At 56.1% G+C, this 22,368-nt stretch overlaps 1 protein-coding gene across 8 annotated transcripts; it reads left to right on the top strand.

The window, feature by feature from the left end:
- Window positions 1-292: 292 nt before the first annotated feature.
- On the top strand, window positions 293-22,083 carry Pcnx3 (pecanex 3). 8 transcript variants are annotated; one of them, XM_027944568.3, is made up of 35 exons: window positions 293-1,013; window positions 1,337-1,524; window positions 1,694-1,793; window positions 1,899-1,938; window positions 2,043-2,138; window positions 2,368-3,495; window positions 3,919-4,090; window positions 4,182-4,357; window positions 4,804-4,894; window positions 5,345-5,480; window positions 6,869-7,029; window positions 8,549-8,702; window positions 8,947-8,979; window positions 9,212-9,383; window positions 9,475-9,585; window positions 9,912-10,003; window positions 10,157-10,266; window positions 10,450-10,555; window positions 10,662-10,754; window positions 10,882-11,032; window positions 11,962-12,106; window positions 12,403-12,580; window positions 13,558-13,666; window positions 13,787-13,916; window positions 14,346-14,404; window positions 14,505-14,720; window positions 15,427-15,680; window positions 18,799-19,029; window positions 19,219-19,322; window positions 19,632-19,779; window positions 19,879-20,109; window positions 20,190-20,464; window positions 20,840-20,973; window positions 21,055-21,350; window positions 21,427-22,083. In XM_027944568.3, the coding sequence occupies exons 1-35, from the start codon at window positions 861-863 to the stop codon at window positions 21,619-21,621; spliced, it is 6,168 nt and encodes a 2,055-aa protein (XP_027800369.1). In that variant the 5' UTR covers window positions 293-860; the 3' UTR covers window positions 21,622-22,083. The 8 variants fall into 8 exon arrangements, with proteins under 8 accessions (XP_027800369.1, XP_027800370.1, XP_027800368.1 ...); XM_027944569.3 differs by having other exon boundaries at window positions 4,179-4,357; window positions 6,887-7,029; XM_027944567.3 differs by having other exon boundaries at window positions 4,179-4,357.
- Window positions 22,084-22,368: the final 285 nt, after the last annotated feature.

Here is a 22,368-nt window from a genome sequence, read left to right as displayed (position 1 = left end):
GCAGTAGCCCTGAGGAGACCACGCCTCCACCTTTTCCCCGCCTCCTGTAATTCACTGGAAGAGCTTTGCGCCAATTACTTCACTTTCACCTATTGGCTACTCAACTACCCTTTCGATTCCGCCTAGCGGTCCCCTCCAGGTTGGCCCCGTCCGGGCGTGCGCATGCGCTCAACCACTTATAAAAAAAAAAAAAACTCTCTTTACTTCTGGACTCTGCGCACGCCCAAAGGGCACCTCCGCGTCCTGTCAGCTCCACCAGCTCTCTGCGCTTGCGCTCTCATGCCTCCAGATTTTCCTTTTCCGGGTCCTAACTGGGTTTACCGGGCGCATGCGCCACTGCAGGCTGGCGGCTCGCGGCTTCTTCTTCCGGCCTTCCCGTTGGGCCGGCACCGGCAGAAGCGGGACGAACGCAGGTCCCCAAGCGAGTGACCTACGACCCCGGAAGTGGACTTCAGGGTCCCGGGGCTTTCCCCGGTCGGGAGCCAAGGGAGTCGTCGCCTGCACTCCGGGAGCACCCACCCCACGCCCACCTCTGGATGCCGCCGACGGGTGCTCGATCTGTGTCCCGCGCCTGCCTGCTGGTTCGGCACCCCGGAGCAGTTCTGGGCCAGGGGTGGGGGCCCAGACCCCGCCCCTGATGCAGCCCCACCCCCGTGCCCGGGCCGCACTCCGCTGACTGCTCCGGCCGGCCCCGCCCCCTGCCCGCACCCTCGCCTCGCCGATCCCCTCCCCCTCTGGGGGAGGCCATGGCGTGAGGGCGAGACCGAGCCCCGGGGCCTTCGGGCGCCAGGCGGGGCATGGACCGGGGGCCGCCCCCATGAGGGTCCCGGCAGGGGGGCGCGCGCAGCAGCGGCAGGGCCATGGGGTCTCAGGTGTTGCAGATCCTGCGCCAGGGGGTGTGGGCCTCGCTCACCGGCGGTTGGTTCTTCGACCCGCATCAGAGCACCTTCTCCAACTGCTTTCACCTCTATGTCTGGATCTTCCTGCTCACCTTTCCCTTCTTGCTGTACATGGTGAGATGTTCCTGCCACCTGTTAACTCATGCCGGGACAGGGAGGGCAGGATGTCATGGAAGCAGCCTGGCAGGGACTCTGGACGTACTTAGGATGTTGGGCCCTGCAGTTTGGGTGTCTGCGAGGAGAGGCTAAATCCTTCTTTTCCTGGGTCGGGTGACCTTGAGCTTCTCATTTGATCTCTCTAGTTTTTAGTACTGCCTGCATGGAGGGGTGATGAGGCTTCTCCTGAATTTATGAATCCTAACCATGGCAGTGATGGCAGGTACATCCCAAAGGGGCAGGGCTATGTGAGAAGGGACCTGACTTGCTGCCACCTCCAGGTCCTGCCCCCCAGCTTGATGGTGGCTGGCGTGTACTGCCTCGTGGTTGCTATCATCTTCACTACCATCAAGACTGTGAACTATCGACTGCATGCCATGTTCGACCAGGGAGAGATTGTGGAGAAGCGCAACTCGACCATGGGGGAGCAGGAAGAAGAGCCTGCCCAGGGGGACAGCAGTCTGCCCAGGTGGGTGGGACAGGGATTGTGATGGGATTAAGGGTTCTTGCTGCCTAGGCCTGAACCTCTGGGGGTGGAGGAGGGGCTGAACATTGGCTCCCTGAGTGAATGCTACCTAGCACTTGTCCTGAAGTCATTCTGGAGTTTAGCTCCAGTCTGTTTCTCTTTCTATCTGCAGGGACCCTGGTGTGGAGATGACTGTGTTTCGGAAAGTGAGTTCCACACCCCCAGTGCGCTGCAGTTCTCAGCATTCCGTGTTTGGCTTCAACCAGGTCTCGGTGAGTGGCCCCAGACCTTGGCTTTTCCACTGCTCTTTTGGGAGCCAGTTCCTGTTGTGGGCAGGTCCTGAGTTGTTGGTTCCTTTGTGCCTCTTCTCTGCTCAGGAATTATTGCCCCGGATGGAAGACTCTGGACCCCTCAGGGGTAAGTGACTATTGCACAGGGTTGGGACATGGTAGCATGGAATGGGACGGTCTCCTGTGGCTGCTCCAGGATCCTGCTGATGCCTCTGGTGCTATGGGTTTCAGATATCAAGGAGCTGGTGCGGGAGCAGGGCAGCAACAATGTGATAGTGACCTCTGCCGATCGAGAGATGCTGAAGCTCAGTTTACAGGAAAAATTAAGTGAGTGGGCACTATAAGGCATTACTTGCAAGGAAAGACTGTTGTTAGCTAACTTTTGCTCCAATGTAGAATTCTCTTTGTACTGTCAGATGGGACATCCTCAGCATTCCTTCCTAGATTGGCCCTCAGGGAAAGCAGAGTTCATTAAGCCCCCTTGGCCATCATTTTTTCTTCTGTTATACAGTATATCCTGCTCTTGTTTTTTTTTTTAATTTTTTTCTTCTGACAGTTGGAGACCTTCCCCAGACACCCCCAGGAGCTGTCCCAGACCCCTCTCTCCCCAGCACAGACTCTTCAGAACGTTCTCCCCTGGCTGGAGATGGAGCTCCTTGGGGTGGGAGCAGCATGGTTGACACTCCCATGAGCCCCTTACTGAAGGGGAGCCTTAGCCAGGAGCTAAGCAAGAGCTTTCTGACCCTGACCCGGCCTGACCGGGCTCTGGTGAGGACCAGCAGTCGAAGGGAACAACACCGAGGAGCCAGCGGCTACCAGCCCCTGGATCGGCGGGGCTCAGGTGAGCCCACACCCCAGAAAGCTGGCTCATCAGATTCCTGCTTCAGTGGCACTGACAGGGAAACGTTGAGCAGCTTCAAGAGCGAGAAGACCAACTCAACGCACCTGGACAGCCCCCCTGGTGGACAAGCCCCTGAGGGCAGTGACACAGATCCTCCCTCTGAGGCTGAGCTGCCTGCCTCACCTGATGCTGGCGTCCCCTCAGATGATACACTGCGTTCCTTTGACACAGTCATCGGAGCAGGGACACCACCAGGCCCAGTCGAGCCACTCCTGGTTGTACGGCCTAAGGACTTGGCCCTACTAAGGCCTAGCAAACGGCGGCCACCCATGCGAAGACACTCTCCACCTGGCCGTGCTCCTCGACGGTCCCTGCTTGAGGGCGGGGGCTTCTTCGAGGATGAAGACACCAGTGAGGGCAGCGAACTGAGCCCGGCCTCCAGTCTCCGATCACAGCGGCGCTACAGTACTGATAGCTCCTCATCTACTTCTTGCTACTCCCCTGAGAGCTCCCAGGGTGCAGCAGGGGGGCCTCGGAAGCGGCGGGCCCCTCATGGAGCTGAGGAGGGGACTGCTGTGCCCCCCAAAAGGCCCTATGGGACCCAGCGGACGCCCAGTACAGCCAGTGCTAAAACACATGCTCGTGTGCTAAGCATGGATGGGGCAGGGGGTGATGTCTTAAGGGCTCCCCTGGCCGGCTGCAAGGCTGAGCTGGAGGCCCAGGTGGGAGTGGAGCTCGCTGCTGGGGATCCTGCTGTGCTGACTGCTGAGGCCCGCAGTGGGCCTGCTGCCAACCAGCCAGGCTGGCGGGGGGAGCTGCCTGAGGAAGGTGCTGTTGGTGGAGGTGAGTGTAGGCTATGGGTGCAGGGGGCAGGAGGGGAGCTAGGGGGTTGGTTTGGGCAAGGGGCGGGCTGGAGTGGACCTGGTTAGCGTCAGCTCTGCCTCCCTCTCAGGCAGCAGATGGATGTGGACCAGTGATTGAATGATGTTATGTGCCAAACCTCTTGGGTCAGCAGGGTCCAGCCACCTGCTCCAAGTCCTGTGGTTAGCACCTGAGCCTCTGCTTCCGGAGGAGACTCATCATCCACGCTCATCATCCTGGCCACCAGTGGGGCAGGGCAGATCAGTGTCGTCCTTATTTCTAAATGAGGAAACCGAGGCATGAATGGCTAGGTGACCTGGCTGGGCTCCAGAGCCAGTGCGTTGTTGGACTAGGTCTGATCTTTAGCACCATACTAGAGCATCTGCCCCCACGTCACTCCCCCAGCTCTGTTCAAGCCTCTGTCACTTATGCTCGGGGCCTCTCTCTGGACAGCGACTGAGGAGACAGGCAAGCGGGACCGCTCAAGCAGTGTGAGGCGGACCCAAGCAATCCGGAGGCGCCACAACGCAGGCAGCAACCCCACCCCACCGGCCTCTGTCATGGGCTCGCCACCCAGGTTAGCATCTGCCACCCGGCCCAGGGGCCCAGGGGCCCAGGGGCCCAGCTGGCTCTGTGGTGCTGACCCAGGGCTGCCTTTTCCACAGCAGCCTGCAGGAGGCTCAGCGGGGCCGGGCTGCCTCCCACTCCCGGGCGCTGACGCTGCCCTCCGCCCTGCACTTCGCCTCTTCACTACTGCTGACCCGGGCTGGCACCAACGTGCACGAGGCCTGTACTTTTGACGACACCTCTGAGGGTGCCGTGCACTATTTCTACGACGAGAGTGGTGAGCCCCTCCTCAGCCTGCCCAGCACCTGTTTTGCTCTCCTGGGGCAGTCTTCATTCTGTTGGCAACAGCGCTGTCACTTAAGTCTGTGTTCAGCCCCATGGCAGGTGCTTTGCCTGTGTTCCCTCTACCGTCCTTACAGCGTCTCTGGGGTATGAGTGCTCTTGTCTTCCTTGCTTTGCTGATGGGAAACCAAGACCCACCAGAGGCTATAGCTGAGCAAATGGTAGAACAGAGATCCAAACCCAGGCTGGGCTGACCACAGACCCAGGCTTTTGACTTGCAGCCCCTTTCTCATTTGGTTTTTATCCCTGTGGACTGGGCTGCCATGCCAAGGAGCACATCACGGTGTTCTTTCTGATTTGATGGCCTTGGTGCCCTTGTGTGTCAGGCCTTGGCACTCCTGTTCCTGCCTTGCTGCCTCATCTCCCACTCTCCTGTCTCAGGTGTGCGACGTTCCTATACCTTCGGCCTGGCTGGAGGTGGCTATGAGAATCCAGTGGGGCAGCAGGGGGAGCAGGCAGCCAATGGAGCATGGTGAGTCTCCAGGCTGGGCCTCCTAAGGCCAGTGATGTGGTACACTACGTTTCAGAGAAGCACTCTAAACCTGGAGTTTTTTCTTTCTTTGCAGGGGTGGGGTAGGAGCCATGGCAGCTCCCTAGGAAGAGAGAAGTATGGGGAACAGTGAAGGACAGATTTGTGGGGATCCCTGGGAGCCTTGGCTCCTGGGCACTCCAAACAGGAAGCTTCCAGGACACTCAGGGCCCAGGGAGGAGGGGAAGAGAGTGCAATTTTGACAATGTGTGTTAGCTAGGATCTAGGACGGGGGCACTTCTGTCACCTGCCTCATCCTGAGCCTGGTATTCCTCTGTCCCTTGGGTTTCCAGTCATGGAATAGGCAGCCCCACCTACCTGGCCTTGGCCTCAATTCCATGCCACCCTAGGTCTTGCTTATGGCTAGGATTCTCATGGCTGCTGTACCCACAGGGACCGCCACTCACATTCCTCCAGCTTCCACTCAGCTGATGTTCCTGAGGCAACAGGAGGCTTGAACCTGCTGCAGCCGAGGCCTGTGGTTCTTCAGGGTATGCAGGTGCGCCGGGTGCCGCTGGAGATCCCGGAGGTGAGCATCTAGGGAAGGGCTGTGCAAGGAGTCTGTAGGGGTGAGCAGATCACTGAGGCTGGCCTTAGTTGAGAGCTTGCCCAGGTGCCAGGAGGGACAGGCTACCTGAGGAAGAGTTCAGAAACTCCACTATGTCTATCCTGATCTTTGATGGTTAGCTGAGGATGTACAAGACTGAAGCTGAATGGCTCAGGAAGTTGTTCATTTGCTTATTCTGTGACTGTGTCTGGAGTACCTTCCTAATCCTGAGGGGTCCACGATTAACAGGTACAATGGGTGTTCACAGCGATACTTGCAAAAGTGACAGCTCAAATTTGCCGAACAGTGACCATACTCTTCCTTGTGCCTGACTCTGTGTGATTGTTTGGAATATTCTCTTCTAATAATTCTCCTTTTAGTATATTTGTCGATAGCATGCTTTTTTACTTGTAAAACTATTCCAATTTGGACAATAATTAATGCAGTCAGTGCAGTGATATGAGAAACATTAAGAATGCACGAACCATAATTTTTTCACCTGTACTCCCAGCTACTTGGGAGGCTGAGGCAGGAGGATCATTTGAGCCCAGGAGTTTGAGGCCAACCCAGGCAACGTAGTGAGACCCTGTCTGTGAGAAACACAAAAAAGCACAACCTCAGAGTTGAGAAAATAATCCTAAAAATGCGTATGTACACATTTTACAGCCAGAGCCACAAGTAGATCCCAAGCAGTGGTAGGAGCCACCAAGCATTGTTTTCCTGAATCATTTATTATTTTTAACTATTGTGTAGAATTGGAAGCATTGTCCTTGCTGTCTAACTGATGGCCGCCTCCACAGTGGTTGTATATCTCTGCCTCTCTCCATGGTATCCTCAGAGGCCAGCACAGGGCCAGGCCTTTAGCTGTGTCCCCTGAGTGCTTCAGTGAAGGGCAAAACAAGCCCAAAGAGGTGAAGTAACTCGCTCAGGGCCTCATAGCAGCTACATGGCATCCAGTCCATCCTCAGGACTAGGTACTTGTGTGGGTGGGGTGTCCCAGGGACAGTGATGGCTCCATCTGGGAAGACATGATATTTGTACGAGGTCCTGAAGGACAAGGTAAATTACATTGGGACTGGATGAAACAGGAGATTCTGCCCGAGTGGGGAAGATAGACGTGGGATTCTGTAACTCTGGTGCCTGGTAGGTCCCTGTAGCCATTGAGCTCCTAGCAGCCATTGTCCTAGGAACTTGGAGCAAGGAATAGGTCCTTGTAATGGAGGATCCAGGCAGAACATGGGGCCGCTAGATGGTGGGGTCATACTGTGCTGATGGACGTGGTCAACCAAGCTAGTGTGCTAGGGTGGGAGTGGTGCTACAAACCATGGCAGGGGTGGCGGGGCTGATGGCCGCGGCTGTGGGGACTGCAGTTTGACCTGCTGGACCAGGACTCCCTGCACGAATCCCAGGAGCAGACACTGATGGAGGAGGCGCCACCCCGTGCCCAGCATAGCTACAAGTACTGGCTCTTTCCTGGCCGCTGGACCTCTGTGCGCTATGAGCGGCTTGCCCTGCTGGCTCTCCTGGACCGGTGAGTGCCTATCTGCTTTGGCCCGTAGTCCCCAGAAAGTCCTAGGGGTCCCAGGACCCTGGACTTTGAGACTGTGAACCAGTGGGGACAGTCATGGCTTCAGAGAACATAATGTGCCTTTGATGGCAGTGGCATTTCTTTAGGGTCCTTGGGTATGAGGGGTGGTCAAGTGGTAGGGAGTCGGGGTGAAGCAGCCACTGTAGTAATCCCATCTTTTTTTTTTTTTTTAATTTTTTTTTGGTTGTAGATGATATTTACCTTTATTTACTTATTTACTTTATGTGGTGCTGAGGAGCCAACCCAGTGTTTCACGTGTGCTAGGCAAGCACCCACCTCTGAGCCACAACCCTAGCCCAACCCATCTTTCTTTTTTTAGAGAATTTTTTTTTTTTTTTTTAATATTTATTTCTTAGTTATTGGCGGACACAACATCTTTTGTTTGTATGTGGTGCTGAGGATCGAAACCCGGGCCGCACGCATGCCAGGCGAGCGTGCTACCACTTGAGCCACATCCCCAGCCCATCAACCCATCTTTCTTAAAGCCCTGCTTAAGACAAACAATTCAGTCTGATTTATTTTATTTTTTGGCACTGGATGTTTAACCCAGGGGTACTCTACCATTGAACCACATCCCTAGCTGTTTTTATTTTTTATTTTGAGATAGGGTCTCCCTAAGTTGCTCAGGGTCTTGCCAAATTGCTGAGGCCACCCTTGAACTTGCTATCCTCCTGCCTCAGCCTCCCGAGTCACTGGGATTATAGGTACATGCCACCATATCTGACTGGTCTGATTCTGTTGTTTTTACAGTACCAGGGGCACTCTACCACTGAACTACATCCCTTTTTATTTTTCATTTTGAGACAGGGTCTTGCCAAGTTTCTGAGGCTGGCCTTGAACTTGTGATCCTCCTGCCTTAGCCTCCTGAGTACCTGTGATTACAGGCATGTGCCACCATGCCTGGAAGTCTGTTGTTTTCTTTTGCCTCTGTCTTTGACTTGATATAAAAATGGAATGCCGTTAACTAAAAAGTTCACAATCATTTGTCTCACCTTTCCCAATTTTCAGAGGGGAAACAGGCCCAGAAAATCAGATAGAGCTGTCAGGTGATCTTTATTGCCTGCTATAGAGGACTTGGGCCTGGAACCCACTTCCTGGTTTCCTGTCCATTGGGCTTTGACCTGGCACCATGACTGAGTGCTTGTGGGGTACTGCTTGTGTTTATAATGGGGTGCCTGACGTGGTGTGCCTCGCTTAGCCTACCATGAGCTAGACATAGGGAAGTCTTAAGAGTGTTGGCACCTGAAGCCTTTAGCATCTAGAAGGTCAAAGACTGGGATGGAGGGCAGCAACAGGATGGCTTCCTAGAGTAGATGCATCCTGGGCTCCCCCTGTGAGATAGTAGGTTTGAATCTTCAGAGGTCAAGAAGCTGGCACAGCCAGAGACCTGGAGATGGTCCTTTAGGACTGAACCCCTGTGCTGAGGCAGAAGGGCTATGCCTTGACTCACCTGTTTCTGCAGGACGCGGGGGGTGGTCGAGAACATCTTCGGCGTTGGGCTGAGCAGCCTGGTTGCTTTCCTGGGCTACCTGTTGCTGCTCAAGGGCTTCTTCACTGACATCTGGGTCTTCCAGTTCTGCCTGGTCATCGCCTCCTGTCAGTACTCCTTGCTCAAGGTCAGGCCTGGCTTCATGTGTCTCTTACCCCAATTTTCCTCAGACCTTCCCCTTCCCCCTACTGTAGGTCTGAGGGCTCTGAGCTAGGAAGCAGACAAGATGCTTAAGGTCCTTTGTAGGCAGCCACCCATCTGATAGTTGAGAACACTAAGCTCAAGGCACTTGAGGGTCCTGCTCTGATTCCAGTGTCTCATGCTCCTGTGGGCACTGGCTCTTGTTGTCAACATAGCCCTATCTCTTTCAGAGTGTGCAGCCTGATGCGGCATCTCCCATGCACGTGAGTACCCTTGAGCAGCACCTCTCACCAGGGAGGCCCTGGGAGGGGCTGAAGCCAGGTGGGAGGAGGTCTTAGCAGGAAAGAGGCGGGGCTCCCTCACTAGCCCCATTGCCTCCACCCTGCCTGGCTCTCTAGCTTGGACCCAGGGCCAGCCCAGGAGCATGTGGGCATGTCCACATGCCTCTGGGGTCGTCAGCAAGGAAGGCCAGCTCCTCATAGGCTGACTCCTCAGGGCCACAACTGGGTGATCGCATACAGCCGGCCCGTCTACTTCTGCATCTGCTGCCTGCTCATCTGGCTGCTGGATGCCCTGGGCTCAGCACAGCCCTTCCCGCCCGTCTCCCTCTATGGCCTCACACTCTTCTCTGCCTCTTTCTTCTTCTGTGCCCGAGATGTGGCCACTGGTGAGGCCTGGCAGGGTAGAGGTGGTCTGGGAGAGTAAGCCCAGGAGGGTGGGCAACAGACTGACCAGCCCTCATTTTCTCTCCCCGCCAGTGTTCACCTTATGCTTCCCTTTCGTCTTCCTCCTGGGCCTCCTGCCCCAGGTCAACACCTGCCTCATGTACCTGCTGGAGCAGATAGATATGCATGGCTTTGGGGGCACAGGTATGATGTCCGCAGGTGGCTTGGGGGTGGGGTAGTATCAGGCCCTAGAGGACCTATGAATTGGGTCTGTGGCTCCAGCCCTTGCTGATCCACCTTCTTCATCTAGACCCCTGACAAGATACAGGCCCCTGCCTTCCTCTAGCACGTGGTATCAACCTGAGAGTGCCAAAAGTTCCGAAGCCCCCCAGGGCTGGGCAAGCAGAGAGCAGTTGGCTAGGGGTGATGTCCTGGGAGTTGGGCTTCTGGGAGTTGGATGGTGGGCAGGGGTGAGGTGGGCATGCCCACATGTAAGAGCTGGGTCTTGCCTACTCCTCCGTGCCATGCAGCTGCCACCAGCCCGCTCACTGCAGTCTTCAGTCTTGCTCGCAGCCTTCTGGCTGCTGCCCTTCTCTACGGCTTCTGCCTCGGGGCCATCAAGGTAAGGTGGCCTGCAGGATGGGGGGCATGCTGAAGTCTGTGGGATTGTTGGGACAGGGCCATGAATTGGGCTCAGCAGCGGCTTCTCATGTGGGGATACCCCCGCCCCCATGCTTACCCTCACCTCTCTTGACCAGCATGCTTCTCTCCCCAGACTCCTTGGCCAGAGCAGCACGTCCCTGTCCTCTTCTCAGTCTTCTGTGGCCTCCTGGTGGCGCTGTCCTACCATCTGAGCCGGCAGAGCAGCGACCCCACTGTGCTCTGGTGGGTGCTGCATGTGCCTGTCCATGCACACATGTGTGCGTGCTCCATGGATGTGCGTTTGTGTCTGTGGACCTGGGCATCGTGCATGTGCCTGTGACCCACATGGATCCTGGTCTCCTGTGGCCCTGGAGGCCTGTGCTAGGAAGAGCAGCAGCCCCACCCCCTGACTGTTTTTCCCCCCAGGTCCCTGGTACGGAGCAAGCTCTTCCCTGAGCTAGAGGAGCGGAGCCTGGAGACGGCCCGAGCTGAGCCCCCAGACCCGCTACCAGAAAAAATGCGCCAGTCTGTGGTGAGGGGGCGGGAGTGTGGGTCTCTGGTAGGGAAATGGTGGCAGGGCCAGGGCTCGGTGTGCAGGCCTTGGCATTGGGCAGTGAGCTGTGTTTTCCACCTCTCAGCGTGAGGTCCTGCACTCCGACCTGGTGATGTGTGTGGTGATTGCTGTGCTCACCTTCGCCATCAGCGCCAGCACCGTCTTCATTGCCCTAAAGGTTCGTGTGGTGCAGTTAGCCCTTCTTGGGTCTTGGCAGGAGAGTGTTGGACCTGAGGCCCTGAGAGGCCCCTGCCTGGTCTGGTGGGCTGAGCCCCTGAGTAAGCATCTGGTCTCTCTCTCTGCAGTCGGTGCTGGGTTTTGTATTGTACGCGCTGGCCGGGGCAGTGGGCTTCTTCACACACTACCTGCTGCCACAGCTGCGCAAGCAGCTGCCCTGGTTCTGCCTCTCACAGCCCGTGCTGAAGCCACTGGAGTACAGCCAGTATGAAGTGCGCGGTGAGTGCACCCTCCTACCGTACCTCCCCTCCGAACCTCCCCTCCAATGCCTGATGCACCACCCTTCAGGCCCAAGCACTGAGTGGCCTGGTGGGAGTCTTGGTCTTCTTGGCTCAGGGTGACAGTAGGGGGCAGTCTTCGCCATCGCTGCCCTCTCCACTCTGACCCTGCCACCCATCCCTGCTCTCTTGTGCCCACTCTTCTCACCATGACCTGGCGTGGCCCTGTTATGCTCTCAGCCCACGTGTGCCTCCCCTTTTCTGCCTTCCTTGTCTCTGAGGAGATGGAAAAAGTAGAATTCCAGGGCCCTGAAGGGATCTCTTGTCCAGAATGCAAACTGGTCTCTGCTGGACTAGAGCCATCCGGTGTGCATTGTTGCTGGGCTGTGCAGCAACTTAAAATATTCTCCAACCTGTGTTTAATCATCTTGAATTGTGATAAGGAAGGTCACATTTCTCGTTTTTCTAAACAATGGGAGGTTTTGGGCCACTGGGCCAGTATCCCTCTGTAGTTTTTACCAGCTTGAGTCAGGGAGCCTTGCCCCTCAGAAGGGTCTGTGGCTTGGGGTCACCATGTGCTTGTCCTCCCAGCCTGCTGTACATCACCTTTGCCATCCCCAGTGAGTAGCCTTCATCAGCCTTGTTTCCGTAGATAGTAAACAGGACAAATCACCAGCCCTAAGCCTGTGGTGAGCCCAGTGGTATGCAGAGCTCTGGCTCTGCTAGGGCCCGTTACTTTATTTCAACTGCCAAAGATCAGTTCCTCCTCACCATGCTGAAATTTCTGGGGACCCAGGACACACAGCTCCTGGTTTGTCCGCCCTCCTTGGTTTTCTCTGGTCCTGCTGTGGTTAGTCTTCTGGATCCCAGGGAAGAGGGGCATATGTGGGGGACCAGGTGCTGGGCAACAGTTCTACCTCCATGTTGCAGGCGCTGCCCAAGTGATGTGGTTTGAGAAACTGTATGCTGGCCTGCAGTGTGTCGAGAAGTATCTCATCTACCCTGCCGTGGTGCTCAATGCTCTCACAGTGGATGCCCACACTGTTGTCAGCCACCCGGACAAATTCTGCCTCTAGTGAGGACTACCGTGCTACCTATCTTCCCATTTGATTCCCATTGGGGAAACTAAGGCCCAGAGAGGGAATGGGTAATGGGTGGTGACCAAGATTGCCCAGAAAGCCAAAGTGGGGCCCCAATTCCTGATGCACTTTACCTGCACTGGAGGGATGAGCCTGAGAGTCACTGGTTCAAGAGAACAGACGCTACCTGAATAGAGAGAGCTGAGAAATAGGGTTGCACTCGGGCCAGGGTAGGTGAGAGATGGGGCATGTGCACCCACTGCCTCCTAAGCCCTGCTGAACTCACCCACAGCTGCCGGGCACTGCTGATGACTGTGGCTGGTCTGAAGTTGTTGCGCTCGGCCTTTTGCTGCCCACCCCAGCAGTACCTGACCTTGGCCTTCACAGTCCTGCTCTTCCACTTTGACTACCCACGCCTCTCCCAGGGCTTTCTGCTGGACTACTTCCTCATGTCCCTGCTCTGCAGCAAAGTGAGCGGGGAGTGGGGTCTGTGGCTTAGAATTCTTCAGCCTGGGGGGTGGGGGGAAGAATGTCCCTGGGGCCTGTCACCTGCCTCTCGGACAATCCTGCTGTTGGCTGTTCAGGGAAGAGGTTATCTCTGTCTCTCCTTGCAGAGAGGAAGCTGAGGCTTAAAGAGGTGGAATGACTTGCCTTAGGCCCTCCAGGGAATTGACAGTCAACCAGGATTTGACCCCATGTCTGTCCAACCCTATAACCACCTTTCTCAGAAACAGCATAGTTAGGACCCGACCTTGACCTCTGGAAAAGAGCCAGACTCTGAGCTCTTCCTCTCTGCCAGCCTTGGCCCTAGAGAACAATTCAGAATTGTTTCAGAAGCCCTGGGGCCTGTGCATGTAGATATTTTGCTAGACCATTGGATTTCACACTCAGGGTTTGAGACGGGTCACTTTGAACAAAGGACCATTCCCTACTGTGTGCATGATGCCCGTTATGGTGGCTGGGATTCCTACAGGCCTGAGCCTTTCTCACTCACAGGGGTGCTCACTTTTTGTTTCTGGCCAGGCCCAGGGTGGTGGGCCTCCCAACTTGGCTCCTCTGAGGCCATGACCTGGGACTATTAATATTCAGTCCCACTGTCCACAGCATTACTACTGACCAAATTGCATGGCCTGAGCAAGTCATTTATTTTCTCTTCCTTCTCTGAATCTCACCTTAAGCCATCTATAAAATGGAAACAGCTTCCAGGGTCATCACGTGAATTAAATGGTTAATGTGCCCTTAGAGCACAGTCAGGAGTTGGTCATGATATCAAGTGCCTCAAGCCAGAACCATAGAGAAGGTGCTGGGAATGATACTGAGCTGGACCCCACATAGGCACCCAGTGGGACCCCAGGATTCTGAAGGAGGCCATGTGTCTGGGGGCTTGGCTGACCCCACCTTCATGAGTGATACTACACGTCTTTTGTGTCTCTTGCCCACCCTGCAGCTGTGGGACCTGCTGTACAAGCTGCGTTTTGTGCTGACCTACATCGCTCCCTGGCAAATCACCTGGGGCTCGGCCTTCCACGCCTTTGCCCAGCCCTTCGCAGTACCACGTATCTGCTGCCTGCTTTCTGGGTGGGGTGGGCAGGGAGGGCTGTGGCCTGGGGCTGCAGGGAATGGGGAGGGAGTCTGGGAGATCCTGTGTGTCTGCTGTCTCCTTGACTTACGCCCAGACTCGGCCATGCTGTTTGTCCAGGCCCTGCTCTCAGGGCTCTTCTCCACACCCCTAAATCCTCTACTGGGCAGTGCAGTGTTCATCATGTCTTATGCAAGGCCTCTCAAGTTTTGGGAGCGTGACTACAAGTGAGTGTTATGGGAAAAGGAGCAAGTGCCTGGCCGGGGAGGGGGAGGGGGTTTGAAGCCCAGACTGGACAGTGCCCAGCAGCAAGTGTGTGAATGCTTGGGCATAGCGGGGACACTGTGGAAGCAGATCCCATGAGAGCAAACCCTGCACCTAGACAAAGCCTCAGGGAGATAGGTGGGCCTGGATGAGATGCCAGTTTCCCCAAGTCCTGGCTGTGTGGTCTGGGTGAGTCCTTTCATGTCCCTGAGCCTGTCCTCCTTATCTGTGACAGTGTTACTAGTGCTATCATAGGTAGTTTCTGTTCATAGCACAGGGGTGTGGACTTGGAGAGGACCTGGGTGGAGCCTGGGTAGGAGGTCTCGACAGGTGGAAATCGTCACCATTGTCGGTGGCTGCGCCTTTTCTGATGCCGTCGCTCTCTTGAACAGCACTAAGCGTGTGGATCATTCCAACACCCGCCTGGTGACGCAGCTGGACCGGAACCCTGGTGTGTATCCAGCTGTCCAGAGGCTCCGGGCAGGGCTTCCCCTAAAAGGAGCCATTCTCACGTGTCAGTTTGGTCATTTGTTTATCTGCCCTGGTCCCAGGCGCTGATGACAACAACCTCAATTCCATCTTCTATGAGCACTTGACGCGCTCACTGCAGCACACGCTGTGTGGGGACCTGGTGCTGGGCCGCTGGGGCAACTATGGCCCTGGTGACTGCTTCGTCCTGGCTTCCGACTACCTCAATGCACTAGTGCACCTCATCGAGGTTGGCAATGGCCTTGTCACCTTCCAGCTGCGTGGCCTTGAGTTCCGGGGTGAGCCTCAGGGCTGAGCCTGGGAATGGGGGTGCAGGCATGCTTGGGTCCTGAGCAGTGCACTGTGTGCAGGGACTGCATTCATGTCCAGTTTGGCTTGGGTGACCTCAGGCAAGGAGCTCTTGCTCCCTGGGTCAAGGTTTCCCAGTCTAAGCTGTGAGGTGACAGGTTTTCCAGCCAAGCCCTCTGTGTGCCTTGACTTTGGGTCTGTACTGACGCCAGAGATGGCTACAGTCAAAGTTGGGGGCTAGAGTTCTGGGTTCTTGTGCTAACTTCACCTGGCCTGCTCTGTGGTCTCAGGCTAGGCCTCATTCAGGCACCACGCACAGCCCCTAGAGAGCAGGGCTAGTGTCTTCCTGCCTCTACCTTGCAGGAAGACATACAGGATGCAGCTTCTCAGGAAGCCCAAGAGTGTATAGCTCATGGGCACTATGACCTTGAGCAAGTCCCTTCTCCTCTTTGAGGTTCCATCTTTACCTCTATAAATGAGGGAGCAGACCCCTGCCTCTTCCAGTCTCCCTCACTATGGCTGCTGGGAATTAAGAGAAAGAAGGGGTTCACTTGCCATTCACTCAGTAACCTTTCCACACACTATGCCTGGTGGAGGGTGAGTGGCAGCAGCCCTCGAGTGCTACATTGGCCTCTTGCTGGGGGAGGCAGGCAAGGATTGTCCTAGTGTCCCTGACTGGGCACTCTTCCCCCACAGGCACGTACTGCCAGCAGCGTGAGGTGGAGGCCATCACCGAAGGTGTAGAGGAGGATGAGGGCTGCTGCTGCTGTGAGCCTGGCCATTTGCCACGGGTCCTGTCCTTCAATGCCGCCTTTGGGCAGCGCTGGCTGGCCTGGGAGGTGACGGCCAGTAAGTACGTGCTGGAGGGCTACAGCATTAGCGACAACAACGCCGCCTCCATGCTGCAGGTCTTTGACCTCCGCAAGATTCTCATCACCTACTATGTCAAGGTACGGCCGGCAGGCACCTGGTAGGCAGCAGCGTCTCTGCTGGTGGATGCTCTCTGACCAGGAGCATCCCAAGTTCTGTTTTCTAGAATGTTGGAAGCCTGTTTGATCCAAGGGAAGCAGAGGCCTCAATTTAATCATGCTCCACAGTGCCACCACCAGATAGCAGAGGTGAAATGATCAATGTGAGACTCCAGAATTAGGAAAAAAAGACAGAGCTGGGCATCGAACCCAGGCCTAGGGTTAGCCAGTATGCTCTGTGCCTCCACCTGGGTGCTCCAAGCTAGGCCAGAGGATCTTGAGATCTGTTTGGCATGGTGGGGATTGGTGGGGCCTGTGGGTGTTGAATGATATAGGGCTCCTTCTCAGGGTTCTGTGCACCTGGAAAGTTACCTCCCTTGTCATGGCTCAGTACAACCCTTGAGAAGTGTGGTATTGTGGTCTGAGATGACAGACATGATGAGGCTTTATGGTGATCAGAACAGGATACTGCAGGAGTGAGGTGGGTGGTGATCACACAGGCCTCCATGTGCTCCTAGGATTTGCCTTGGAGCTTCGCATGGGGCTTGGCACGTTTCCTGCTGGGGGCCAGGGGAGCCTGTCCTCCTCGGGTTTCCCCTTGGGTAAGCACAAGTAGCTCCCAGCTGTCTTTTTTGCACCCCATAGACAACCTACTCATGTCACATGTTACAGCAACTGTAATTTCCGTTGGTCTTTTTGTCCTCTGAACTCTTGGAGAACAGTTTGAGGCTCCCCCTACTTTTTTTTTTTTTTTTTTTTTAAGAGGAGTTTTTTTTTTTAATATCTTCACCTTTATTTATTTATTTTTATGTGGTGCTGAGGGTCTCATGCACGCGAGGCAAGCGCTCTACTGCTGAGCCACAACCCCAGTCCCTCCCCCTACTTTTTCTAAGACATGGTCCAGAATGGGACAGTCTCAGTCCCAGGTCACCCAAAGGTCAAGGTCCTATCCATCTTCCTGTCCCATCTTGAGAGCTGTGCCCAGTCACCCTGCTGCCTCACAGAGACCCCACTCAAAGCCACGAGCAGCCCTCTGATCTTGGGCCTGAGCTGGTAGGTTGAGATGAGCCCTGCCTGGCTCATTGTCCCATGGGAAGCTGCCTCAGGTTGGGCAGAGGAGCCAGAGGACACAGGGATGGCACTGCTAAAGATGTGTGGAGCATGGGGTGAAGTCTGGAAGGCTGGGGGTGCAGGGGAGGCAGCCATGCGGGGCACATGGAGGGCCCAGTGTAGGAGGCAGTGCTGGGGACATGTCCTGTTCAGCCCTTGAGATGGGCCAGGCAGGCCCAGCCCTTTCCGTACAGCTTTGGCCACCCCTTGGTGCCTCCTCCGCATCTTGCCCTTCCTGTGGGTGTCACTGAGTACAGTGGGTGGCAGATGTGGTGCAGCCCTTAGCCAGAGCCATGAGCCCCCACGGATGCCTGTGGCCATACCTTGTATTCAGGGTTAGCCCTTCTAAGCCAGGTGGTTCGAGACCCTGCCACATTCTTTAGCCACCCTTGGGAGAGGAGGAGCCAGGGTGATTGACCTCATTACAGCTGAGGTGATAGCCTCAGACTGGTCCTGAGGACAGTGATGTGAGAGCAAGAAGGCCCACAGCTGCAAGGCCTGTGCAGCGGTGAAGTGCACCCAGACAATACCTGGACCTAATGACTCTTAGGCACTGCTCTCAGGTGGGAGCTCTTGCTGCTTACGGGCCCAGGTCTTCATTTTCTCCCTGAGAGTCACTCTGAGGCTGTCACAGGAAGAATGACACTGGCAAGTTAGCCAAGCACTAATGTGTGCCTGGCCAGCTCCTCCCCCTGCCCCTGCAGCACTGTTTTCTGGGGGCTGTGATGGTTCCCAGAGAGTGGAGACATTCTAGGTGGTCAGGAAGGCCAGTCTGGAGCCTAAAGCTGCCCCATAGCCATTCTGCCCCCTCATGCCATTACTTTTCTGATGCCTTCTTGGTAAAGCAACGGCTCAGCCGTCCCTAGACTGTCACTCATCTGCCTGTGCTAAAGCCATGCCAGAGCCTCCATCCCAACACAGCCATTAACTTCAGGTGTTCTCCCCTGCCAGGAATTGTAGGAGACCTTGGCTGTTTCCATCTTGTACCCTGGTCATTTTACTCAGGTTCTTCTCCATGCCCCACTATAGGCACCTTGCTGGACACTCCGCTGCCCAGAATACTTCCTTTTTTAGAGAGAATTTTTTAATATTTATTTTTCAGTTTTCAGTGGACACAACATCTTTATTTTATTTGTATGTGGTGCTGAGGATCGAACCCAGCGCCCCGCGCATGCCAGGAGAGTGTGTTACTGCTTGAGCCACATCCCCAGCCCTGCAGGATACCTTCTATTTTTTGCCAGCTACCAGCTGCATAACCCTCTCCAGCCCAGACTTTCCCACCTCTTAAGCCACACAAAGTGCTGACCCCATTGGCTTTGTCTCAGGGTGGCACATGGAATCCCCGTAACCTCAATGGCTGCAGCTGCCAGCCTCACGCTGCCTCTCCATCCCAGTGGTGCCAGCTACCTGCCTTCCTAAAACTCCTCTCCCTTTGCCCAACTCCTACTTAGACATCAGCAGTGCTTCTAAATAAGAGGTCCAGGAGCCCCCAACTTCAGGCACAAGGTTCTGTGCCTCTGCCTTTTTTCTGAGGAGAAGGCCCTGTTACTGTCATGCTTCGGCTGCCTAAAGTAACCTGAGATCTGGATCCCACAGCATCTTCAAATTCCAGCTCAGCCTGCCCTGCTGTGTTGACATGGGGCAAGACTGTCATTTGTCAGTGCCTCTTTACAAATGGGTTAGGTGCTAGGGCCTACAGCACAAGGTGAGCAGGTACTGTATACAAGCATCTGCTGCAGGGTGGGACCCTCCAAGTCCGCTTTGTAAGTGGGGGCACTTCCTACTGGCTTCCCACCCTCCATGGCCCTGGGTTGGGGGTGGAGCTCACTTGCCCTTGTGGCCTTGGGGAGCTGAGCTGAACTGCAGAAGGTGGATATCCTAGGAAACACTTTAACTAGGCTGGGGCAGAAGTTTTTCATGTTTCCCCCCAGTGCTGGGGCAGGGGTGGGCTGCCCTCCACACAGTCCAACACCTGCTCCTCCTCTCCCAGAGCATCATCTACTATGTGAGCCGCTCCCCAAAGCTGGAGGCCTGGCTGAGCCACGAGGGCATCGCAGCTGCTTTGCGGCCCGTTAGAGCCCCCGGCTATGCCGACTCAGATCCCACCTTTTCGCTGAGTGTGGATGAGGACTATGACCTTCGCCTTTCCGGCCTCTCGCTGCCTTCCTTCTGTGCTGTGCACCTCGAGTGGATCCAGTACTGCGCCTCCCGGCGTGGCCAGGTTGGGCCACCACTACCCTGGGGCTGCCCCCACCAGGCCTCTGGGGACCTGAACCCTCTTGCACTTCTCCCCTTCCCATTTGGGTTCTTCTCACCCTGAGACTCCCTTGGCCTGGGCCCTGGCCCCTACCTCAAGTTCCCAGTCCCAGGTCTGAATGGGGCTCTGGGGATGGGGCTCCTTGTGCCACAGCCCGTGGACCAGGACTGGAACTCGCCGCTGGTCACGCTGTGTTTTGGCCTGTGTGTACTGGGCCGCCGAGCCCTGGGGACAGCCTCTCACAGCATGTCTGCCAGGTGAGTGCATGTGTCCTGCTGGTCTACTACTCTCCCTTCACCCATGTGTGCAGAGCTCAGTGGCTCTGGAAACCGAGTTGGTCTTTCCTGTTGGTGTAGCTTGTTTCATATGGGCCAGGCGCTTCTCAGTCATCACTTTGCCTGTTCCTCAGCACTCTGAGGGACATGGGCAGAGACTGGCTTCCTTGGAGAGATGTGAAAACTGAGGTTCAGTGTGAGGAAAGGTCTCAGCTCACATGATTCAGAAACCTGAGATGCCTGGCTCCTTCCCACCCCTCGTTCACCTCCATGTTCCTCCTCCCTGACCAGCCTGGAGCCCTTCCTCTATGGCCTACACGCTCTGTTCAAGGGGGACTTTCGCATCACCTCCCCACGTGATGAGTGGGTCTTTGCCGACATGGACCTGCTTCACCGTGTAGTGGCACCTGGGGTTCGCATGGCTCTCAAGCTTCACCAGGTGGGAGAGTGGTGTGCCCAGGCTGCTTGGGCAGGTGGGGGCTGAAGGCTCACTCAGTGCAGGGGCCCCTGACTCCTGCCCTCCCATCCCGCCTGCCAGGACCACTTCACATCCCCAGATGAATATGAGGAACCTGCGGCCTTGTATGATGCCATTGCAGCCAACGAGGAGCGGCTGGTCATTTCACATGAAGGTGACCCAGCCTGGCGTAGTGCCATCCTCAGCAACACACCCTCCCTGCTGGCACTGCGCCACGTCATGGACGATGCATCTGATGAGTACAAGATCATCATGCTAAACCGCCGCCACCTCAGCTTCCGAGTCATCAAGGTGGGGATGGCCTACTTCCCTTCAGCCCAGGCCCCTGTCCATGGAGCTAGATCCCTGACCCTCAGTGTGGCTGCCCACAGGTGAATCGCGAGTGCGTGCGTGGCCTGTGGGCTGGGCAGCAGCAGGAGTTGGTGTTCCTGCGTAACCGCAACCCTGAGCGTGGCAGCATCCAGAACGCCAAGCAGGCACTCCGCAACATGATCAATTCCTCCTGTGACCAGCCACTGGGCTACCCCATCTATGTGTCACCCCTCACCACCTCACTGGCTGGCAGCCACCCCCAGCTGCGAGCGCTGTGGGGCGGCCCCATCAGCTTGGGCGCCATCACCCGCTGGCTCCTGCGCAGCTGGGAGAGGTGAGCCCTCGCCGCCACCCCTAGTCCATAAGGCCTCATAAAGGGCTGAGGTGCTGGGCTTCAGAGGGAGCATAGGTGCAGTTCCTGCCCAGGTCTTCAAGTGAGGAAGTGCTGGAGCTAGGGCTTGAACCCCAGAAAATGGCCCCTCCCAGAACTGATGTGAGCTGTCATCCCCAGAGGTGTCCCCTTTTCCCTAGAGCTGACAGTGGCCTTTCATCTTTAAGCATAATTGAAAACTCTGTCAAAAGGCCCTTAGAGGTGAGGACCTGGGGCTCCCAGACATTGGATGACTTGTTCTGGGGGTGGGGACTTATGCTCATGAGGCCTGTGGCCGCAGCCTTGTCTTTCCCGACCCTTTCATCTCCCCACCTCCAGGCTTCATAAGGGCTGTGGTGCTGGCTGCAATAGCGGTGGGAATGTGGATGACTCGGACTGTGGTGGGGGCAGCGGCCTGACTTCCCTCAGTGCTAATCCCCCCTTGGCACACCCGACGCCTGAGAATACAGCAGGTGAGCAGGCAAGGCTGGGCTGACTTGGTGGGTGAGGATGGCAGCCGAGCTGAAGTCTGCTCCCTTATCTGTGTCTTACAGGCAGTGGCGACCAACCCCTCCCACCAGGCCCTGGCTGGGGGCCGCGGCCTTCCCTGAGCAGCTCTGGTGATGGACGCCCCCCTGCTCTATTGCAGTGGCCTCCCCCTCGGCTCCCTGGTCCACCCCCTGCCTCACCTGTTCCCACTGAGGGTCCCCGGTCCTCGCGGCCCCCTGGTCCTGGTTTCGGTTCTGAGGGGCCCAGTGGAAAGTGGAGCCTGGGGGGTCGGAAGGGTCTGGGAGGATCTGATGGAGAACCAGCCTCAGGGAGCCCCAAAGGAGGCACCCCCAAATCTCAGGTAAAGGGCCTGTTGGGGGGTTGGGTTGCAGAAGGCTCAATCCTGCTCTCCTGCCAACCTGTCTCTTCTCCCCCAGGTGCCTCTAGACCTCAGCCTCAGCCCGGATGGCAGCTCTGAGGCCTCACCCCCCAGAGCAGCACAGGATATTTCTTGCTTGGACAGCAGTGCTCCCGAGAGTGGTACACCCACTGAGGCCCCAGCTGACTGGCCTGTCCCTGCTGAGGAACGCGAAAGTCCGGCTGCCCAGCCATTGCTGGAGCACCAATACTGAGCAGCCTGGCGTCCACTGGATCCCATCATAGGACTCAGTAACTTGGACTTCCTCTGCTGCCTCTGGCCCTCTCTGTTGGACCACAGAACTGAGTGGCTTTGGCTCCCACATCTGAACCCTGACCTCTGGCTGCCTCAGCCAAAGTACCAGAACTGAATGACCTGGACCTCTGACCTTGACCCCTGATCTCATTCCTAATTTACGGCCTGGGTACCCCAAACTGAGGCAGTCAGCTTCCCAGCCAGGCCCTAAAAGCCAAATCCATGGGCTGGTCCCGCTTTGAGCCCATGGCCAGGACTGACTTGGTCCCTGGGCCTGCACTGCCTGCAAGGGTGGTCCCCTTGTCCTGGACCTGGGGCTTGAAATGTGGCAAGGGTTGTTTCTTCTTTTTTTTTTTTTTTGGTCATTTTTTTTTTCGTGCTTCAGAGACACCAGAATTAATAACACTATTTTTGATTTTGATTGGCAGTTTCTTCTCTCTGAAAATGGGTATAGGGTAGCGATGGGGGCTAAGGGTGGATGTGCATGGAAGGGGGCTAAGGGATGAAGGAGATAGGGGTCAGACCAAGGTGGGGACCAGGTAAGATGGGTCCTTTTCCCCACAATCCTGTTCCCTTTAGAAGCCTTGATATGAAGGTGGTTGTGTTGCATTTCCCACTCCAGTATGTTCAAAAATTTCCAGCCCTATGGATCCTACATTCCTCAACCTTGACCTTGGCCATAGCCTTTCTCTGAACCTCAAATACT

The sequence above is a fragment of the Marmota flaviventris genome, chromosome 9, assembly GCF_047511675.1.
Source record: "Marmota flaviventris isolate mMarFla1 chromosome 9, mMarFla1.hap1, whole genome shotgun sequence".
NCBI classification, from domain to species: domain Eukaryota; kingdom Metazoa; phylum Chordata; class Mammalia; order Rodentia; family Sciuridae; genus Marmota; species Marmota flaviventris.
This window is presented reverse-complemented; position numbering and strand designations above follow the sequence as displayed.